Genomic DNA, 23,777 nt, shown 5'->3' on the forward strand with positions numbered 1-23,777 from the left:
CTGGCGGTCACCGTAAGAGTAGGCAGGAAGCGGAAATGAATGCAGGCTGCTGGTGGGCGGGACCCAACGTCTTCAACCCTCCACAGCCCTGTCCCTACTTCCGGGGACGCGGAGGCCAGGTGCTTTTTCAGGCTTTGGGGGACCTCAGAGCTCAAGGTGTTGGTTCTTAGTGTAGACTTTAGCTACGGGGTAAAGAGACTTGGCCCGGATCAAAAACATTTCATAGTTGGTTTTTGTTTTGTTTTGATTTGATTTTTTTGGTTTTTCGAGACAGAATTTCTACGTGTAAAAGCCCTGCCTGTCCTGGAACTCGCTTTGTAGATCAGGCTGGTCTCGAACTCACAGAGATCCACCTGCCTCTGCCTCTCGAGTGCTGGGGTTAAAGGCGTGCGCCACCACGCCAGGCTCATTTCATAGTTTTATATACGTTAGATATTGCCATAATCTTGGGACTATCTTAGGGTGGTCCTTTTTAATCCCTGCTTCAAAAGACTTTTCCAGGAGCTGAGCAAGTTGTACAGAAGCTGAAATTTTTCAGGTTTCTATTAAGACAGTTTTATCTTTAGCAAACAGAACCTGTTGTCTAAGTGGATATTGGTGTTGTGTCGTATCAGAGAGACAGATTCTTATTCTGTTTTCTTGTAACGTAGTACATCCTAAGTAAGGTTGTTAATCATAGTAAATGTTAGAGCTTGCTGTTTTCCTCTTCTCTTTCAAAGGGAGGGTCTGCGCTGCTGCGAGAGATTGGCTCCGCCCTGCATCTTGACATAGAAGCCTCCTCTTAAGAAAAAAACTTCCTCTCTCCCTCTCTCCCTCCCTCCTCCCCTCCCTCTCTCCCTCTCTCTCTCTTTCTCTCCTCTTCCTCTCTGCCCCTCTCTCCTCTCTCTATCTCTCTCTCAGGAGGTGCGCACCCTTTGAACGCTCTCCCTCTCCTTTCTGTCTTTTCCTATCTTTCTCTTTATCCCTCATTATAATAAACCATTTCCGAAAGGATGCAGCCTCTAGGTTGTGAATGTCCACCCACTGCCCTGCTGCCATGCCATATAGGCACAGAGCAGGTGGCCCACCAGACCGCTGCTGCGTCTGCCCAACATGTTTCCCTGCACCCTCGGGATACCCTCTGGGTCTCACACACACACACACACACACACACACACACACACACACACACACACACCACGTGTAATATCATAACGGCAAATACACACAGAGCCTTGAAACTTGTCCTCTTGCGGTTAAAGAATGTTCACAGTTGAGGATGAGCATTAGAAACAAGATCATGGAAACGCTTCACACAGCTGGGGTGCCCGAATACTCATTGTCCTGTGTATTGGATTTAGACAGATCTCAGGAAAACAGAAAGACAAAACGAAAGTGTGTTACTGGCTAATGTAAACCAGAATTCCTGGAAGGAAGCTGTTTTCATAGTCTGATCAACTAACAAAACGTTTTTTACTTTGACGAGTTTAAAATGTTACTGATACTATTTCTCTTTGGGTTGTTCTTAGCCCCTTAAAGAGCCCTTAGTGCCCACCTCTGTGTCAGACCTAACATCCTGAGAAACATAAAAGACGATTGGAATGTAATAACAAAATGCTATTCTCCACTAATCAAAAAGCTAAGAATGCTATCAGCTGGCTCTAAAGCCTATAGGTGAGATTTCTCTGCCTGTAACTGACTACTTAATATTTCCACCAATACATTTTTAGAATACCTTGATTTCAGATTTTCTTTGTTCTGTTACTATAAAAACTCCATGAAACTGCTTCCACATTGGAACATTGTACTTGGGAAGACTTGAATATTTGTTTCTAGACTATGATCACTCAAATTTAGCTCCAGAATAAACTTCAACCACCTCCCCTTGAGGTGAAAATTGTAGTCTTTGTGTCAACATTAGATTGCAGTGGGTTCCAATGTTGTATGCACAGCCAAATTAAGCATAGCTAAAACAGAAGAGGGAGGAAGATTTCTCAGCAGGCAAGGAGAGCACGGGAGTGATACACATATTCATAGAGGGGTCAGCCCATTTCTTTTTTTTTTTTCTATTAATTATAAAAGTATGTTTTTTCTGCCATTTGGCATACTTTTTTAAATTTAATTTTATTTTATTTTCAACAACAAAAAATTTTACTGAGCATCAGTGGTGGCACATGCCTTTTTTTTATGAGGAGGCATTAATGATTCATAAATTTTCCATCAATCTAATATCCCCAAATTGTACAAATATTAGAAGCCCCCCAAGCAGGCAACATATGGAGATCAAAAGAAAATGTGTCACGGAAGCCATCACGCATCTCAGCTTCGATGGATCTTTGTCAAGCAGCTGTGCCCGTCGAAAGCTCTTCCAGAGTACAAGTCTCAGGGGACTTCTGTTTCAGCTCCCCAGGTCCTGTCGTTACTCCGCGTCCAGCTGTTTCTTACTCTAAGGAATTTCCTTTCGTAAATGGTGCTGTAGGGTGTTTAGGAATGAGAGAGGACTGCTGACACAGGTCAACCCAAAGGTCACAAGGTCACGTGGGTTCTGGCTCGAGGCAAGCATGTGCCCTCTTGACTTGCAGCACTTTTTTTTTTTCTCGAGTCAGGGTTTCTCTGTGTAGTTTTGGCTGTTCTGGATCTCACTGCTGGGATTAAAGGTGTGCGCCCGCCGCCGCCGCCGCCGCCGCCGCCGCCGCCGCCGCCGCCGCCGCCGCCGCCGCCGCCGCCGCCGCCGCCGCCCCCCCCCCCCCCCCGCCCCCGCCCCCGCTGCTTGCAGCACTCTGGAGACACCTTGGGAAAGGAGAGCTCTGTCTTCATGTTTTGCTTATCAGGATTTATTTCAAAAGCCAGAGAATCTACTTTCAAAGTCTTTCTCCCCTCTCCCCCAGACAGTGTCTCTATAGCCCTGGCTGTTCTTGAACTCATTATGTAGACCAGGCTGGCCTTGAACTCACAGAGAGTCCTGCCTGCCTCTGCCTCCTGAGTGCTGGGATTAAAGGCTTTTAAAGTCTTTTTTTTTTTTTTTTTTTTTTTTTTAAATCAGCTTGATACAGTACACATTCTTATCCTAATAGTGAAATGTTTCACTGAAGCTTGCCCAGTGATTGAGTAAAACCAAAACTTATAATAAGCCACAGTCATCCTAGGGTTCCCCCTGCTACATAGCCTCCCTGGTTCTGTGGGTTTGCAGTCTGATTGTTCTTTCCTTTATATCTAGTATTCACTTATGAGTGAGTACATACCATGTTTGTCCTTCTGGGTTTGGGTTACCTCACTCAGGATGATATTTTCTAGTTCCATCCATTTGCCTGCAAATTTCATGCTGTCATTGTTTTTCTCTGCTGAGTAGTACTCCATTATGTATATGTACCACATTTTCTTAATCCATTCTTCAATTGACAGGTTGTTTCCAGGTTCTGGCTATTCTGAATAATGCTGCTATGAACATCGTTGAGCATGTATCTTTGTGGTATGATTGAACATTCCTTGGGTATATGCCCAAGAGTGGTATGGCTGTGTCTTGTGGTAGATTGATTCCCAATTTTCTGAGAAACCACCATACTGATTTCCACAGTGGTTGTACAAGTTTGCATTCCCACCAACAGTGGAGGAGTGTTCCCTTTGCTCCACATCCTCTCCAATATTGATTGTCATTAGTGTTTTTGATCTCAGCCATTCTGACAGATGTAAGACTGTATCTCAGAGTCATTTTGATTTGCATTTCTCTGATGACTAAGGATGTTGAGCATTTCCTTAAATGTCTTTCAGCCATTTGTATTTCCTGTTTTGTGAATTCTCTGTTTAGCTCTTTAGCCCATATTTTAATTGGATTCTTCAGTATTTTGATGTCTAGCTTTTTGAGTTCTTTATATATTTTGGAGATCAGTCCTCTATCAGATGTGGGGTTGGTGAAGATCTTTTCCCATTCTGTAGGCTGTTGTTTTGTCTTATTGACCGTGTCTTCTGCCCTACAAAAGCTTCTCAGTTTCAAGAGGTCCCATTTATTTATTGTTTCTCTCAGTGTCTGTGCTACTGGTGTTATATTTAGGAAGTGATCTCCTGTGCCAATGTGTTCAAGAGTACTTCCTACTTTCTCTTCTATCAAGTTCAGTGTAACTGGATTTATGTTAGGTCTTTGATCCACTTGAACTTGAGTTTTGTGCATGGTGACAGATATGGATCTATTTGCAATCTTTTACATATTGACACCCAGGTATGCCAGCACCATTTGTTGACGATACTTTCTTTTTTCCATTGCATAGTTTTGGCTCCTTTGTCAAAAATCAGGTGTTCATACGTGTGTTAATGTCAGGGTCTTCAATTCGATTCCATTGGTCCCGTGTTGGTTTTTATGCCAGCATCAAGCTGTTTTTATTACTATAGCTCTATAGTAGAGCCTGAGGTCAGGGATAGTGATGCCTTCAGAGGTTGCTTTATTGTACAGGATTCTTTTTTTAATTTTTTAATTACACTCATGATATTCATTAATTACACTCATTATATTAATTACATTTGTGGTATTCATTGATTACATTTGCAGTATTCATTCAATAGTTATATTTATGATATTAATTACATTAATTGTATTGATTTATTACATTCATGATATTATGTCTTGATACTACTGTCTGTAAAGGATTCTTTTAGCTATCCTAGGTTTTTTGTTTTTCCATATGAAGTTGAGTATTGTTCTTTCCAAGTCTGTGAAGAATTGTGTTGGGATTTTGATGGGGATTGCATTGAATCTATAGATTGCTTTTGGTAAGATTGCCATTTTTACTATGTTAATCCTACCTATCCATGAGCATGGGAGATCTTTCCATTTTCTGATATCTTCTTCAATTTTTCTTCAGACACTTAAAGTTCTTATCATACAGGTCCTTCACTTGTTTAGTTAGTGTTATCCCAAGGTATTTTATATTTTTTGTGGCTATTGTAAAGGGTGATGTTTCTCTGATTTCTTTCTCAGCCCTTTTATCATTTGTATATAGGAGGGATACTGATTTTTTTTTTTTTTTTGAGTTCATCTTGTACCTTGCCACTTTACTGAAGTTTATCAGCTGTAGGGGTTGCCTGGCAGAATTTTTGAGGTCACTTATGTATACTATCATATCGTCTACAAATAGTGAAAGTTTGACTTCTTCCTTTTTAATTTCTATCCCTTTGATCTCCTTTTATTGTCTTATTACTCTAGCTAGAACTTCAAGTACTATATTGAATAAATATGGGGAATGTGGACAGCCTTGTCTTGTTCCTGATTTTAGTGGAATCACATTGAGTTTCTCTCCATTTACTTTGATGTTGACTGTTGGCTTGCTATAAATTGCCTTTATTATGTTTAGGTATAGTCCTTGTATTCCTGATCTCTCTAAGACCTTTATCATGAAGGGGTGTTGGATTTTGTCAAAAGTTTTTTTCAGCATCTAATGAGATGATCATATGTTTTTTTTTCTTTCAGTTTGTTTATATGGTGTATTACATTGACAGATTTTCATATGTTGAACCATCCTTGCACCCCTGGAATGAAGCCTACTTGATCATGGTGGATAATTGTTTTGATGTTTTCTTGGATTTGGTTTGCCAATATTTTGTTGAGTATTTTTGCATCAATGTTCATGAGGGAGATTGGTCTGTAGTTCTCTTTCTTTGTTGCATCTTTGTGTGGTATGGGTACCAGGGTAACTGTAGCCTCATAAAAAGAGTTTGGTAATGTTCCTTCTGTTTCTGTTGTGTGGAATAATTTGAAGAATATTGGAATTAGCTCTTCTTTGAAAATCTGGTAGAATTCTGTACTGAAACCATCTGGTCCTGGGCTTTTTTGTTTGTTTGTTTGGGAGACTCTTAATGACTGTTTCTATTTCCTTAGGGGTTATTAATCTATTTAAATAGTTTATCTGGTCTTGATAACTTTGGTATGTGGTACCTATCCAGAAAATCATCCATTTCTTTGAGATTTTCCAATTTTGTGGAGTACAGGTTTTTGAAATATGACCTGATGATTCTCTGGATTTCCTCATTGTCTGTTGCTATGTTTCCCTTTTCATTTCTGATTTTGTTAATTTGGGTGCTGTTTCTCTGTCTTTTGGTTAATTTGGATAGGGATTTGTCTATCTTCTTGTTTTGTTTTTGTTTTTTTTTTTTTTTTTCAAAGAACCAACTCTTTGTTTTGTTGATTCTTTGTATTGTTCTCTTTGTTTCTATTTCATTGATTTCAGCCCTCAATTTGATTATTTCTTGGAGTGGATTCCTCCTGGGTGAGTTTGCTTCTTTTTGTTCTAGAGCTTTCAGGTGTGCTGTTAAGTCACTAGTGTGAGATTTCTCCATCTTCTTTATGTAGGTATTTAGTCCTATGAATTTTCTTCTTAGCGCTGCTTTCATAGTGTCCCATAAGTTTGGATATGTTGTACTTTCATTTTCATTGAATTCTAGGAAATGTTTAGTTTCTTTCTTTATTTCTTCCTTAACCCATTGGTGATTCAGTTGAGCATTATTCAGTTTCCATGAGATTGTAGGCTTTCTGTAATTTTTGTTGTTGTTGAAATCTAACTTTAAGCCATGTGGTCTGATAAAATACAGGAGGTTATTCCAGTTTTTTTGTATCTGTAGGGCTGGATTTGTGGATAGGTATTTTTTAAATCTAGTTTTATCATGGAATATTTTGTTTACTCTGTCTATGGTGATTGAGAGTTTTGCTGGGTATAGTAGTCTGGGTTGGCATCCATGGTCTCTTAGTGTCTGCATAACGTTTGTCTAGGACCTTCTAGCTTTCATAGTCTCCATTGAGAAGTCTGGTGTTATTCTGATGGGTCTGACTTTATATGTTACTTGGCCTTTTTCCTTTGCAGCTCTTAATATTTTTTCTTTGTTCTGTATGTTTAGTGGTTTGATTATTATGTGGCGAGGGGACTTTATTTTTTTTTTAATCCAGCCTATTTGGTGTTCTGTAAGCTTCTTATATCTTCACAGGTATTTCTTTCTTTAGGTTGGGAAAGTTTTCTTCTATGATTTTGTTGAATATATTTTCTGTGCCTTTGAGTTGGTATTCTTCTCCTTCTATCCCTGTTATTCTCAGGTTTGGTCTTTTCATGGTGTCCCAAATTCCTGGGCATTTTGTGTTAAGACTTTTTTGGCTTTAGTGTTTTCTTTGACTGACAGGTCTATTTTCTCTATTGTGTCTTCAACATCAGAGATTATCTGTTCCATCTCTTGCATTTCTGTTGGTTATGCTTGCATCTGTAGTTCCCGTTTGTTTAGTCAGATTTTCTATTTCCAGCATTCTCTCAGTTTGTGTCTTCTTTATTGTCTCGATTTCAGTTTTCAAATCTTGAACTGTTTCCTTCATCTGTTTAATTACTTTTTCTTGGCTTTCTTTGATTTCTTCCAATTTTTGGTTTGTTTTTTTCTTCCCTTTCTTTAAGGGAAATTTTATGTCCTCTTTAATGGAGTTTTTCATTTCCTCTTTAAGGGCCTCTATCATCTTCTTAAAGTCATTTTTAGGATTGATTTCTTCTGCATCTTCTGTTTTGATATGTTCAGGCCTTGCAGGTGTATAACCACTAGGTGTTGATGGTGTCATATAGGTCTTTATGTTGTTGCCTATATTTTTGCACTGGAGTCTACTCATATCTTCCTCTGCTCGGTGCAGGTGGTGTCTGTGTCTGAAGGTGCCTCTCTTGTTTCAATTGATAGTCTTGGTCCACTGGGAATTCTTGGTCAAATCAGTGCTGTTGGGCTCTGTTTCTCCAGGAGCAACTTAGACCAATCAGTGTTAGTGGGTTCTGTCTCAGGGAGCAGCTGTTCTCAATCGGTGCAGGGTGGGCTTATGGCTCTGGTGTTTGTTGGTGTCGCATGGGATGGTTTTCTTGGTGAGGGAGGCAGGGAAAGAGGCCACAGGCTGGGAGGAGAGGCACGTAATGTGCCCCCGGGGCCTAGGGGCTAGAGACCTGGTCTGCTGGTCCAGAGATGGGGCCTTACCTGTTCCGAGTAGGTGTAGGGTGGGCTTATGACTCTGGTGATCTGGTTCGGTGGCTGGACTGCTCCTTCTCTTGCGTTCTCAGGTCGTGGTTCTGCTTGCTCACCAACTCCTCAGCTGATCTTGTTTCCTCAGACTGCAGGCTGCAGGCTTCTGAAACCTCTCCCAAATGGGTGTCAGCTGAACAGGTTATTAAGTAGGACAATCTCACCAACGCCTCAGCCTCCACGTTGTTAGGCTTCGCCACGATCAAGACCCACCCCCCAGTGATTAAAGGTGTGTGATCAGTCTCTGTTGCTCCTCCCCGACCGTGTTCTCCAGCTCCTTAGCTGATCCTGGTTCCACGAAGTTACTGGGTTCCGCAGATCAGCAGCTGGGTCCCAGGCCAATCTCGGGCAGAATGCTGGGGTCCGTCTGGTTTCTTCCCAAGGCAACAGCTCCCTCAGGTGGTGCCTGAGGTGGCTCCTGGCTTAGTTTCACAGCAACTTTACCTGGAGAGTCCGAAGGAAGGCATCAAAAAACACTTGAAGCCAGCCAGTCCAGGTGGAGAGTCCATCTGTGACTCGTTGTTTTTCTAATTTTCCTTCTTTATACTTATCACAAATGTATTTAAAAATAATTTGGGCCGGGCAGTGGTGGCGTAGGCTTGTAATACCAGCTCTCGGGAGGCAGAGGCAGTCGGATCTCCGTGAGTTCGAGGCCAGCCTGGTCTACAGGGCTAGTTCCAGGAAAGCCACGGTGGACACATAGAGAAACCCTGTCTCAAGAAACTAAAAAGAAAAAAAGAAAAAATAATAATAACTTGGGCCTGGGGATGCAGCTCAGTGGGAGAGCACTTGATTAGCACATGCAAGGCCCTAGGTTCAATTCCCAGCATGACAAAAATAAACTTAAAAATGAAAAAAGTCTCCAGGGAGTTTTTATTTTCTTGATTTCCTCTTTGGTCCATTCGTCATTCAGTAATAGATTGTTTAATCTCCATAAGTTTTCGTATTTACTAGAGGTTTTATTGCTATCAACTTTATTTTATTACATTGTGGTCAGATAAGACACTAGGAGCAATTTCAATGTTTTTGAATTTTTAAAGATTTGTTTTATATCCCAAGATGTGCCTGTTTTGAAAAAACAAAAAAACAAAAAACTTCCATGTGCTGCTGAGTAGAATGTGTATTCTTTGGTATTTGGATAGAATATTCTGCAGATATTGGTTCAGTCCATTTGATGTATGATGTCAATTCTGATGTTTTCCTGTTTATTTTTTGTCCAGATGATCTGTCTATTGGCAAAAGTGGGGCTTTGGAATCATTTACTGTTAGTGGGTTGATGTTAATCTGTGTTTTTAATTCACATAAGTAGTAGACTTCTTATGAAATTGGGCACCTCTGAGTTTGGCACATGGATGTTTAGGATATATGTTTTATCTGTGTGTTTTCTTAGTTAGATGTTCCCTTAACTAGGATAAATTATCTTTTTGTCTCTCTTCTGATTAGTTTTAGTTTGAAGTCTGTTTTGCAAGATATTTAGATAGCAACACCTGCTGGTTCCCGGTCCTCTCTGATTTGAGTACTTTTGTTTTTATCTTTTTACTCTGAGGCAGTGCCTATCTTTAAAACTAATATGTGTTTCTGGTAGGCAGTAGATAGATAAGTGTTGTTTCTTGATCCATTCAGTCAGTCTGTGTCTTTTGATTGGAGAATTGAGGCCATTGATAATGAAGTTATTATTGAAATGTGTATGTTAGTTGTGGTCATTGTTTTGTGACTTTTTGTTGTTCGTTTTCTCAGTGGTATTTTGTTTCTTAATAATTATGGCTTCATATTTCTTTCCATGAGCTCTCTTCTATGTTCATTCTTCTCTTGAAATAATTTTTCTTACATTTGATTTGCTGGATATAAATTTTTCTAGGCTGTTTATGTTGTGGAAATTTTTGTTTGTCTTTCAAACATGGCAGGTAGTTTTGTTGGGTATACTATTTTAGATAGGCAGTCATAGTCTTCTAGGACTTGGAATACACTGCTTCAGACTCTCTGGCTTTCAATGTTTCCATTGAAAAATCGGTCATTATTCTAATAGGTTGTCCTTATATGTGACTTACAATTTTTTTCTCTTGAAGCTTTCAGTGTACTCTCTTTGTTATGTATACATAGTATTTTAGATTTTTTTTTTTTTTTTGATTTTTTGAGAGAGCATTTCTCAGTGTAGTACCTGTCCTGGATCTCACTCTGTAGAACAGGCTGGCCTCGAACTCACAGAAATCAGCCTGGCTCTGCCTCCCGAGTGCTGGGATTAAAGGCGTGCGCCACCGCCACCGCTACCCAGTGTGTTTTAACTTTGATACACTGTGGGGATTTTCTTTTCTAGTCCTATCTACTTCCTGTTCTGTATGCTTCTTGTATTCATTTGGGTGTGTCCTTCTTTAGTTTGGGAAATTTTTCTTCTATGATCTTGTTGGAGATCTGGTCTATGCCATTGACTTGGGATTCTTCTCCCTTCTCTATACCTAGAATTCAAAGGTTTGGTTTCTTATGGTGTCCCACATTTCCTGTGTGTTTCTTTTCTATATTTTTAATTTTTTCACTCCCCTGTTTATTTGCTATACACCCTCTATTTTATTTTTGAGACCTGATTCTGTCTTCTGCTTGATTCCTTTTTTTTTTGTAAGGCGTTCCTTTGACTTTTCTAACTGCGCTATTGGTTTTTTCAATCCCATCTTGATTTTTAGCTGAGTCCTCTTCAGTATTTTGATCTCTTGATTGAATTCTATTCTCAGGGCTTGGATTGTCTTTGTCATTTCCATCAGCCTTATGTTTGTTTTTCCTGGGCATCACTCAGGCATTTATTCTCCTTAAGCTCTTTCCCCTTGATTTCATTGAGCTGTCTCTTTCTGTCTTTTTTTAACTCCTTGAATTATTTGATGAAGTTTATGATTTTTCTTTTAACCTCTGTGTCCTGGAATTCATCTAAGTAATTCTCATTGTCAAATATTTCTACAGAGCTGTTAGGTTTGGAGAAAAGATATCAGCTTGATCTTTCATATTGATGGGATTCCTGTGATGAGATATGGGCATGTGGACTTCCTTTATTAGTTCTAAGTTTGTTGTTGATGGAGTGGGTTGAGGGAAAAAAGAAGATGTGGAGCTAGAAAGTTGAGATGTATTAAGTGAAATGAAGTCACATGGGCAAAGAGAACTGGGCTGGTAAACAGAATGTGCTTTCTGTTCCAAGTTGAGTACTATAGAGTTAGACAGGTCTGAGTAGAAAGGTTGAATATGACATGGAAGAATCCTATGATCTGGTGAATAGGGAAGGAGAATACTATAGCCCAAGCCTAGAACTCCTCTGTAATGAAAGCAGGGAAGGCCAGACTAGACTGGTGGTGCATTGGATGTGAGACCCAGGCTGATCTGGTGGATTGTGGGAAAGCCATGGATGAAGTGGTCAGGCATACTCACCAGATTATACCCTGGAGAAGGATGTGGGATATCTAGGTATTGGGTCAGATGGTGAAGATAGTTACAGTGTCTGGAGGATGGATAAAGCTAGGGCTTGTGCTGGAGAATGCCTAGAGGTTGGCTGTGGCTCAGGAGGAGGTGGGGGGACTGTTGGGACTAGGTCTGGGTGTGGTGACATTCCCACTGGGCTACTCCTGGCCTGCCTCCAGAGAGTAGCACCTAGCCCTAATCCATCTCTTGTTTACCCGATACCTTTTGTTTCTCTTGTCGCCCTATGTGAATCTTGTCTCAGAGTCTCTGAAGGATACAAAGGCCTATGCAAACTTGGTCTGAGAAACCCAGAAAACTGTGGTACCTGATAAATTGAGGGATTTGCACATGGCATTGTATTTTGGGGAGCTTCTTTCAAGTTATTTTGCACATATGGAAATCAACTGGCTAAAGTGTAAATATTGAAAAAAACTAAAATTGCCCTGGGTGAAGGGAAAGTTTCAGTCCTGAGAGCCTGCATCCGGAAAAAGGCTAGATTCATTCTTACGGTACCTCTGAGTCTTCTTCCCATAGACCCACATAAATCCACACACCTGTGCAGTGACATTTCATGACATTTGGCACCCAATGTGACATCTGAGCACAGGATGTGGGACTTTGAAGAAGCCTAGGGGTTGCCTGCTGCAAAGTGCAGGTGGCCATACTAGGCTGGAGCACCAGCTGTGGGACCCAGGCTAGATTTGGTGGGTTGTGGGGGTTGGGGTGGGAGTGGGATAACAAGTATGGGGTGGTGGTGGATAGCCACCAGGCTAAGGCTAAACTCTGGAGCAGAATATGGGAAGTCTGTGATGGAGTTGGGTGGTGGAGGCAGTGTCCCAGTAGTCTTAAAAAAGTATCATCTTTCTATATTTTAATTACTGTTTCTTTAAAGACATTATTTTTTAAAACTATCTATTTTTTTATATAACTATATATTTTCTTTTTCTCTCTCTTCCAAGCCTACGTACATTTTTACACACATTGTAAAGCATTTAAAGTCTTGTTCCATCTGAATCTGTCTTATTGTGAATCTATTGCAATCTTATTTGTCTTATTGTGCAATCTATTGCACAAAGTGGGTTTCATTGTGACATTTTCATACATGTAAGGTACTTTGATTGTGCTTATTTCCCTATTACCCACACTTGTCCCTGCTCACTAATTCCCTAGCCCTATTCCCTAACAGATCTTCCCTCTACATTCATGTCTTTTGTTTGTTTACATTTCCACATATGAGAGATAACCTACAATACTTGTGTTTCTGGGTCTGGATTATTTTGCTAAACATGATAGATATCTAATTGCATCCATTTTCTTGAAAATGCCATGATTCACGGGGCAGTGGTGGCACACACTTTTAATCCCAGCACTCAAGAGCCAGAGGCAGGCTGATCTCCGTGAGTTCAAGGCCAGCCTGGTCTACAGAGTGAGTTCTAGGAAAGGCTCCAAAGCTACGCGGAGAAACCCTGTCTCAAAAAGAACAAAAAAAAAAAGGAAAGAAAATGCCATGATTCTATTTTTAATGGCTAAGTAAGTCCCTACTATTTCACTATCTATTTAACTTTTATCTACCTGTCTACCTATCTACACACACACACACACACACACACACACACACACACACACACTCACACACACACACACATACACACATACACACATACACACACACACACACACACACACACACACACACACACACACACACACACAGATAAGGGTCTAGGATTACTCTAGAGGGATGGACTAACTACATTATTTCCCTGACTGGCAGCCCAAATAAACATACCCACACATGGTGCCCAACGAGAGGGCAAGAGTTTCCACCTAAAACCTGAGAAAAGATTCTAAAATGGAGCTAAAAACAGCTTCCTAATTATCTCTCTCAAATGAGCGGCAGCTTGCCAGTTTGAGCTACTGGTGCGTTCCTAGCGTGTGCACTTGATCTGCCATATGGCGGGAATGAGGCCTCTGCAAGTGGCACATTAAGCTGTGTGGTGGATTTAGCCTTTGCTAGTACAAAACAAAAAAGGTTTCTGGGCTACATGCTGCTTGGATAAAAGCATAGACCCACAATAGCTCCCAGAGCTGGCAGTAAATGGACCACCACCATGTTGGGAAGCTGAGGTGGGCGGAGCCAGCAGCCATAGCACCGTTTCAGCTTACAAATGCTGCAGTTTAAAGCAATAGATTCACAATAAGACAGATTCAGATGGAACAAGACTTTAAATGCTTTACAATGTGTGTAAAAATGTACGTAGGCTTAGAAGAGAGAGAAAAAGAAAATATATAGTTATATAAAGAAATAGATAGATTTTAAAAATAAAGTCTTTAAAGAAACAGTAAAATTAATGTAAAAAATAAGCCACGTAAAGATGAATATTACACAGAGAATCTGGATTGTGTTGTCTTTGGGATTTTTAACTGCAGAAAAACATTTGATTGTAAAAGATGTTGAGTTAAACCAATATGTATATATTAACGATACCTTGACTTTAAAATTTGGATATAAGGATGTGTTACTTTGGAAAGGAGACTCTGCTTTTGTTCCCACAGAAAGCCAGAGGCCATGGATTTGTTCCAGATTAAGATACATCAGGTTTGACCAGCCAAGACCCCCTGAAAGGTTTCCGATGACACCATGGCCCAGATGATCCAACATCCAGAATTGTTTGAAGGCAACTGGCTCAGACAATACAGCCTCATGGACTACTCCATAATCCTAAAATTTTCTTTGTACCCCCATAAGATACAGCGCCCCCCTCCAGCAGGAAGTAGTAAGAGAAGCTACGCCCAAATTTCCAAATTATATGTAATTTTACTTTGTTAAGGTTAAAACCTTCCTTTTGGAAAAAAAAAGGGTGGGGGAGTGCTGTGGGATGTTCTGTATGTCCTGTGGGAGCCCGTTCTTGGGTTCCTTGTGGCTTTACCCAGCAGGTCCGCATAGAGGATGATTAGGACCACAAGCCTGAGTACAGGTGTCTGAGATGGTCTGCACTTGGCTGTGCTGGGGGATGGTCTGTATGGCAAATGTGTTGCTCTGATTGGTCAATAAATAAAACCTGATTGGCCGTGGCTAGGCAGGAAGTATAGGCAGGACTAACAGAGAGGAGAAATAAAAGAACAGGAAAGCAGGAGTCACTGCCTGCAGCAGCCGCCAGGACAAGGAAGATGTAAAGTATCGGTAAGCCATGAGCCACGTGGCAAGGTATAGATTTGTAGAAATGGATTAATTTAAGCTATAAGAACAGTTAGCAAGAAGCCTGCCACGGCCATACAGTTTCTAAGCAATATAAGTCTCTGTGTTTACTTGGTTGGGTCTGAGTGGCTGTGGGACTGGCAGGTGACAAAGATTGGTCCTGACTGTGGGCAAGGCAGGAAAACTCAAGCTACACACACATGCATATACAAATAAAATGTACACGTTAGGTGTACTGTCATAACCATCCCCCATACAATAAGGCACACATTTTCATACATGCATGTAAAGTACATAAAACAGAGCTGCACATGAACTCATTCATGTACACATACAACCCTGTCTGGATTTCATCTCTGAGTTTACAGAGATTGAAAGAAGCCAAGAACTGTTGCAGGATATTTGATCACACTATGAACCCCAAGATTGCATTACTTACTAGGAAAAAAAAAAAAAACTGCTTCTAGCTGTGGTGTGGCTCATCCCTAGCACACACCTTTAATCCAAGAGCTTTCTGATTGAATACTGTAAACAGGATTAAATAAAATCAACCATGGGTCAAGATGTGGAGCAAGCAACCAGTTGATAAGGAAAAAACCATAGAGAGTAAGAGGAAGTCAGAGGATGTGGAGAGAGATGTATAGGAAGTAAAAGGGAGTGCCATGCGTTTGGAGGAGTTTTTTATTTCAGATGATGTAGGAGAAAACTCTTTCTGGGACAACAGCTGAGGACATTCAGCTGGGTGCTTTCTCTGCCTCTCTGAGCTAGCAGGTTTACACTCCAGCATCTGGCTCCTGAGTCTTTATTGATAAAATATAATGATAGAGACTTAACTAAAACAACAACAACAACAAAAAACAACAACAAAAAGTCAAGGGAGGAGCCTGGCAGGAGAGTAGAGAAAAGAAAAGTTATTCTCAGGTAACTGCAGAATCCTCTTCCCTGGCCCAGTGTGCTGGCTAGTCTTATGTTAACTTGACACAAACTAGAGTCCCTTTAGAAGAGGGTCTTTCAGCTGAGAAAATGTCCCCACCAGGTTTGCCTGTGGGCAAGCCCATGTTGGATTTTCTCAACTATTGATGTGGGAGGGTCCAACTCATTGTGGGCAGCACCACATCTGCGCTGGTGATCTTGGGTCCTATAAAAAAGCTAGTAGAATATGCCATGAGGAGCAAATCAGTAAGCAGCACTTTTCCATGGCCCCTGAATTAGCTCCTGCCTCCAGATTTCTGTCCTACTTGAGTTCCTGCCCAGACTTCCTTCAGTGATGGACTGTTACTTGGAAGTGTGTGATAAAATAAACCCTTTCCTTGCCAAGTTGCTTTTGGTCATGGTGTCTTATCACACAGTAGAAACTGTGACTAAGACTCCCAGTTATGCCTTAAATCTCAGATAATTCTCCCTTAGTCCCAGATATAGTGGCATTCCTGCTGAGCTGCACCTGGCCTGGCTCCAGAGAGTAGCACCTAGCCCTAATCCACCTTTTGTTTAGCAGATGTCTGTCTCGGAGTTTCCCAAGGATACAAAGGCCTATCCAAAACTTGATTCAGGAAACCCAGAAAACCATGGGACCTGAGAAATTAATGAATTTGCACTTGGCATTGTATTGTTGGGAGCCCCTTTCAGGTTGTTTTGAGCATATGGAAATTAACGGGCTAAACTGTATTGGAGAGAAATAAAACTGCCCTAGGCAAAGGGTTAGTGCTTCAGTTCTTCGAGGCTGGCCCCCCTGCAGCTGTCAATAGGTCAAAAGGTCAAAAGGCTAAATGCATTCTTAAGTGCCTCTGTGTCTTCATTCCACAGACCCGAGAAAACCCACACATCCATGTAGCTACCACACAGCTACACCCAGACTTGATTCTCTAATATTTTTTTTAAATAGGGTCTTTCTATGTAGTTCTGGATGTCCTAGACATTCACTATATAGAACAGGCTGGCCTTGAAATCACAGAAATCTACCTGCCTCTGCCTCCTAAGTGCTGGAATTAAAGGTGTGCACCAATATGCCTGTCTGGCTATGATTCTCTAATAGTTTAACTGTAGTGATCTCAGACTTACACCTTTCCAGGGATTGAAATTTCACAAAGACCTGAGCTCAGAGTATGAGTTCTCTAATGCCCTCTTGACTTTTTCTGCTTATGGAGACAAACTTTATTACACCAGGAAGCTAAATATATAAAGTATATATTTATATATATAAATAAATAAAGTAGAAACAAAAAACATGGAAGGGATTTGTGTGGGAAAGAACAGAGAGACATCCTTTGATCACCCAAGGAACTGCTTTTTCATTGTTGTTTGTTTTTATAGCTCATTTCAAATCATGTAAATGGGAATTTGTAGTAGTGGATGCATGCCCTAATCCCAGCACTCAGAAGGTCGTAGAGGCAAGCAGGGCAGCCTGGTCTACAGAACAAGTTCCAGGACAACCAGGGATACACAGAGAAATCTTGTCTTGAAAAAAAAAAGAAAAGAAAAGAAAAAAGAAAGTGGGGCTAATCATTTTATACTCTTGAATTTAGAAAAATCAGGGCTGGCCGGGCGGTGGTGGCGCACGCCTTTAATCCCAGCACTCGGGAGGCAGAGCCAGGCGGATCTCCGTGAGTTCGAGGCCAGCCTGGGCTACCAAGTGAGTCCCAGGAAAGGCGCAAAGCTACACAGAGAAACCCTGTCTTGAAAAAAACCAAAAAAAAAAAAAAAGAAAAAAAGAAAAATCAGGGCTGGAGAGATGACTCAGAGGTTAAGAGCACTGGTTGCTCTCCCAGAGGTCCTGAGTTCAATTCCCAGCACCTACATGGTGGCTCACAACCATCTGAAATGAGATCTGGTGCCCTCTTATGTATACAGCAAGCAGAATGCTGTATATATAATAAACAAATCTTTAAAAAAGAAAGAAAGAAAATCAGTAAACTTGTCAGAAGTTTTAGTAGAATAAGTGGGAAGGTGTTTAAAGGCTACAATTGTCTTCCTGTGATTGTTGAGGTGTGGTTTTATTGCTATTGGTTTTCTCATCCTTCTTGAAAAGACAGGGCTTCTCCCCTGTGTGTGTCCTCTGGTGCCTGATGAGGTGTGACTTCTGTATAAAGCCCTGCCCACACTCCCTGCAAACATAGGGCTTCTCCCCTGTGTGTGTCCTCTGGTGCCTGATGAGGTGTGACTTCTGTATAAAGCCCTGCCCACACTCCCTGCAAACATAGGGCTTCTCCCCTGTGTGTGTCCTCTGGTGACAGATGAGGACTGACTTCCATGTAAAGCCCTGCCCACACTCCCTGCAAACATAGGGCTTCTCCCCTGTGTGTGTCCTCTGGTGACAGATGAGGACTGACTTCTGTGCAAAGCCCTGCCCACACTCCCTGCAAACATAGGGCTTCTCCCCTGTGTGTGTCCTCTGGTGACAGATGAGGTGTGACTTCCGTGTAAAGCCCTGCCCACACTCCCTGCAAACATAGGGCTTCTCCCCTGTGTGTGTCCTCTGGTGATAGATGAGGACTGACTTCTGTGCAAAGCCCTGCCCACACTCCCTGCAAACATAGGGCTTCTCCCCTGTGTGTGTCCTCTGGTGACAGATGAGGTGTGACTTCCGTATAAAGCCCTGCCCACACTCCCTGCAAACATAGGGCTTCTCCCCTGTGTGTGTCCTCTGGTGCCTGATGAGGTGTGACTTCTGTATAAAGCCCTGCCCACACTCCCTGCAAACATAGGGCTTCTCCCCTGTGTGTGTCCTCTGGTGACAGATGAGGACTGACTTCCATGTAAAGCCCTGCCCACACTCCCTGCAAACATAGGGCTTCTCCCCTGTGTGTGTCCTCTGGTGCCTGATGAGGACTGACTTCCATGTAAAGCCCTGCCCACACTCCCTGCAAACATAGGGCTTCTCCTCTGAGTGTGTCCTCTGGCTCTCATTGGCATTTGACTTATCACTGAAATGTTGCCCACATTCTGTTTCAGTTCTTGAGATTTCTGATCCAATAAGTGATTTGACTGTGTCCTTTGTATTTGTTTTCTGGCCTGTTCTGAGTTCTTCTTCCATAGTTTTCTTACTTTCCTCAGATCTAATTTGTTCTTTGAGTGTGCTGAGAAAGGCTGTTGAAATCTTCTCTCTTGTCCATTTATGCATGGGTTTGGACTTTCCTTTGCCCTCTTGACTTCTGGCCTTGTCACTTTCATTGTATGAATCCAAATGTTGCTGTTCCTGAAGTTGATCTGGGTGAGGATCCCCTGGTTTGGAGTTTATCCTTGAAGATGCTCTTGAGAAGATTTGAGTTCGATGATTCCATTGCATATGTAGACTGAGGAATTTTGGATTTGAGAAGGCCAAAGAGCACAAAAGACACGGATGGATCTCTGTCCTTAATTCTGTGGAAAGATGAAAATTTGGTTAGAGTGAATATAATAAATTGCCTAGGCATCTGATTTTTCATGTGATCAGGCCTATTCTACTACTCAGTCTTTATGTGTTAACAACACAAACTCAGCTGTGCTTGATGGTTCATGTCTGATCACTTTCAGTTCAAGGACAACCTGGGCTATGGAATGAAACTTTGTCTCAAGACAAACAATAGCCAACACAAGCTGCAAACAGTTAGTGCATTCCCTTATTCCATTTTTGTTTACTATATCTTTTATAGAAATCTATAAAAGCTCACATTGGGTCCCTTTTCTACATGTCAGCCAGACTACAGTTCTCCAAGTAGGATCAGGGACAACTTTACTTCTGGTATAAATAGTGCAGCAGTGAGCATGGCCTACAAACAAGTAACTTCTAGGTTATATCCTACTTTACCCAGCAAACCTAATGCCTCATCCAGTTTCACTTACTCAGATCTCTGAGCACCTTTCCCCACATGCTTTCTGCCTCTATTCATTCTGTTGAGACATAGCAACACTTCCTGACTTAGATGGGATTTCCTTTAATGGTTTTTCCTAAGAAGGGAAAGGGATATGTTAAATTGGAGTCCATCCAGCTAGAAGATTGACAGCTATGGGCAACTGGGTAGATAAAGGCAGCACATGTAAGTCTAAATTGTCTTCTCATTCAAAAATGCATATTCAACTGGGGATTCTCCTTAGTAGGATTCAAGTTAGAGAAGGCAGAGTGTTCTGGGTCCTATTGACTGAAAGACCCTGGCTTCTGCTGCCACAACTTGTCTTTCTCAGTGATCCACAAATCTTAAAATGAAAGTTAACTCCTTCCTCAGGTCTCACACAAAGTATTCATGCTTATTTCATTTACTCTTAGCCCATTCCAGATATAACAGAAAACCCTGTTTCAAAACATATCCATAGTCAGATATCATCTCTGACACCTAACCCTTTGTATGCCGTCCTCCTTCCCTCTGGAGACTGAAGCAATCTCTAAGGTGATCACACACTGCATTATATTTTAGAAAATTAACCAAAGCATCATTTTAGAAGAGAGCTGAAAACCCCACAATTGTTTCATTCTCCACTGTCCTGGCACCAGTCACAAGCTCTATGTTAACAGGTTTACATGCATTTCTCTGGCATCTGCTTCCTTCCATTAAGTGATTTCAGCATGTTCTCAAAGGTCCAAACCTTTCATGCCTCAACTACTTCCTCTGTCTGGGACCCTTTGACCAACTGTTTGCCCCTCCCAAATTCTATCTTCCTTCAATATCATTTATATTCACCCCTACTCCACAGGTCTCTAAACACTTTTCCTGGATTAATTTTCTTCAAAGTCGGAGTTACTTCCTGACTCTACACAGGTCTGTACATGTATGCATGTTTCCCTAGCTCATGAGTGTTTTTCCCTCCTAGCACAGAGCCACAATTTACTTGACAATTAATTGATATGATGCATGATGACATATTCATATTATTTACAAATGTGAAGGAAATTAAACAGAATCCAAAAGGATCAGAACAAACCAGTTCAGTAAAAGAGTTAGTGGATACTTGAGGACACTTCTTTTGCCTCTACACGTATAGCACTATATGTTATATATTTTGCTTATAAAGTATTTAAAAATAAATTTAGGGCTAGAGAGTTGGCTCAGTTGTTAAGAGTATTTGCTGAGCCCAGTGCCACTTTGAGATCTTTGGCAGCAATTAACCATGCAGCTCACACACTATTGAGCCGGTATGATGAGTATTAGGAGACGGGTAATGCCTGGGGGGCACTCACCAACCTAAGACAGAGAGCCTGTGTGGCCTGGGCAGGCATCTCCATGATGGGTAAGGTGACCTGCTGACGTCCCACGCAACCCAAGTCAGAAGCTTTTTTTTTAATAAAAGGGGGACCTGCAGGGCCCTGGCCCCTGTTTTGGGTAACTGTTGCCTTGCTTGCAGACCTTGACCTTGATATCCTCCCAATGCTAATTCCCTGCCAGGTTCCACCCTCCTGAATGCTTAAGGGAAGTTCCTTGTCTGTGTATCCTGCATAATGGGCGTTAACAGCTTAGATGCAAGATTGTAAAACATCAGTAGCGAACTTCTGCCCTCCGGGGTCCTCCCATTGTGCTGTAAGCCTGTATTTAACCTCCTACCCCCTTCAAGAAATGACATTCAACATTTAAAATTAAAATACACACACACACACACACACACACACACACACACACACACACATATATATACATATACATATATATAAAATTGAATGAATACTTCGAATGTAATCTATGAATACGACAAATGTGATTAATATCATGAGTGTAAGTAATGAATATCAGGAGTGTAATTTAAAAAATAAAAAAAAAAGAGTATTTGCTGCTCTTGCAGAGGACTTGGGTTTGGTTTTGGCACCTACATGGTATCTCACAACTGTCTATAACTCCAGTTCCAGGGGATCCAACACTGTCTTCTGGCATCAACAGGCATTGCACACACATACATACATGCAAGCACTCAAATATATAAAATAAATACATAAATTCTTTTTTAAAAGTTAGAATATTTACCATTTTACAATCTGTCTTTGGAAAAAAGTTAGAATATTTAAAAACACATAAAAAATTTTCGGGCTGGTGAGATGGCTTAGTGGTTAAGAGCACTGGCTGCTCTTCCAGAGGTCCTGAGTTCAATTCCCAGCAACCACATGGTGGCTCACAACCATCTGTGGTGAGATCTGGGGCCCTCTTCTGGCCTGCAGGCAGAACACTGTATACATAATAAACAAATAAATCTTTAAAAAAAATTTTTCTACCATAATTTATTTATTGAGAATTTCAGATCATGTACCCCAATCCGCTTATTTTCCAGTCCCTCCATATCTGCCTCTCACCCCTGTAGCATCACCCCCCAAAAGAAAATTTAAAAAATATTAATTAAAAAAAATAAAAACAGCCGGGCGGTGGTGGCGCACGCCTTTAATCCCAGCACTCGGGAGGCAGAGCCAGGCGGATCTCTGTGAGTTCAAGGCCAGTCTGGTCTACAGAGTGAGTCTCAGGAAAGGCGCAAAGCTACATAGAGAAACCCTGTCTCAAAAAACAAAAAAGAAAAAAAAAAAGAAAAACAAAACCTTTGTTCTATGTTTTCTGCCTCTTCAAAACCTCATCATTGATCTTAGTGGCATTAGGAGCTGTGGTGTGTCACACAGTAGAACCTTTTGTTCACTTAGCTTTACTTGCAAGTGTTCATTGCAATGAGTTGTTGGTCTGGTTCAAGGCCTCTGGCTTCTGGAACACCATCATTACTGGACCTTCACCGAAACTCCTCTAGGATATTCTGCTGTTACCCTGAGTCATGGAGATCCTGCAGCTATGGTTCTGCAGGACCAGTCCCTTCACACATTCTGGCAGGCCATAGTAGGAACATTGAGTTGGGTGGGCCAACTCAAAGCTCTGGATGTGGGTCTGGGTAGTAGCTGATTTTGTCAGTCCTGGCCACTGAGAGCACCTCCCTCAGGTGAGAGGTGGAGCCAGCTTTTCTTTCTCTCTTTCTCTTTCTCTCTTTCTGATTTATTTATTATGTATATAACCTGTATGACTGCAGGCCAGAAGAGGGCACCAAATCTCATTACAGATGATTGTGAGCCACATGTGGTTGCTGGAAATTGAACTCAGGACCTCTGGAAGGACAGTCAGTGCTCTTAACCTCTGAGCCATCTCTCCAGCCCAGAGCCAGCTTTTCTATGCCTATACTATCATGGACAGCTCTCCCACACTGGTGGTGAGGGGCCAGGCCATCTCTCCCGAATGTAGAGAAAGCTCTCCTGTGAGGGGTGGGGCCAGCTCTTGTGCTGTAGTGGTCAGTGAGGGGCAGATCCAGTTCAGCAGGGCCGTCAGATTTCAACATGCATGGTTCCTATGGCTCCCTGTGGTAATATGGGCCACAGAGAGCAACATAGACCCCCGCTACAGCAGAACCATAGACTCAGCAGCTTGTGCCTGGATGTTGCCATGGCCTCAATGCAAGCCACCCAGATCAGTATGGCCCCAGTGGCAGCATGGCCCTCAGACACCAACATGGCCACAGGTGGCAGCCCAGACCTTGGCCATCTGCGTGGCCTTTGGTGGTAACACAGGCCACAGACATCTACATGGACCTCAGTTGTAGTAGGAACATGGATTCAGACATGGTCCTGAGCAGTAGCCCAGGCTGAGATGTCACCGTGGCCCCAAGTAGCAGTATGGCCCTCGGACACTAACATGGTCCTAAGTGGCAGGCCAGAACCTGGGCATCCACACAGCCTTCGATGGTAATAGGAGCCATGGACATCAACACAGACGCTGGATGCAGTAGGGCCACGGACCTAGATATGGCCCTTGTTTGGCTGCAGCTCAGACTGGACGTCACTGTGGTCCCCAGTGGCAGTGCAAGCCCCTCAGAAATGTATGGCCCCAGTTGCAGCCTGACCCTCAGCAGGCACTGAATGGACATACACACATGCAAGCAAACACTCATACGTATAAAATAAATACATCAATTCTTTTTTAAAATCATATTATTTAAAAACATAAAAATTTTATAGCACTTAAAAGCACATAAAATAATCTTTAATTTTAGAAGTACTTGAAAATGTACTGAATTTCTATTTTCCTTTCACTCTGCTTAAGAATTGAAACACACCCGGCCCATCCCCCCCTCCCCACCGGTTCCCTGAGGCCCTGCCGGGTTGGGCTGCGGGTGGCCGGGCTCCGACAGTCGGACGCGCGGAGGGCGCCGGGCACGCAGGGCCCGG

General features: G+C 41.9%; 1 protein-coding gene across 2 annotated transcripts in view; it reads right to left on the minus strand.

Annotated features, from left to right (window-relative positions):
• Positions 1-17,433: 17,433 nt before the first annotated feature.
• Positions 17,434-23,777, minus strand: part of Prdm9 (PR/SET domain 9) — a 28,327-nt gene continuing 21,983 nt past the window's right edge. For both annotated transcript variants that reach the window (XM_076552987.1, XM_076552986.1), the window contains one exon: positions 17,434-18,988. In XM_076552987.1, coding sequence (XP_076409102.1) covers positions 17,580-18,988 — 1,409 coding nt within the window. In that variant the 3' untranslated portion in view covers positions 17,434-17,579. The remainder of the gene's footprint in view (positions 18,989-23,777) is intronic.

The sequence above is a fragment of the Peromyscus maniculatus genome, chromosome 16 (genome assembly GCF_049852395.1).
Source record: "Peromyscus maniculatus bairdii isolate BWxNUB_F1_BW_parent chromosome 16, HU_Pman_BW_mat_3.1, whole genome shotgun sequence".
NCBI lineage: Eukaryota > Metazoa > Chordata > Mammalia > Rodentia > Cricetidae > Peromyscus > Peromyscus maniculatus.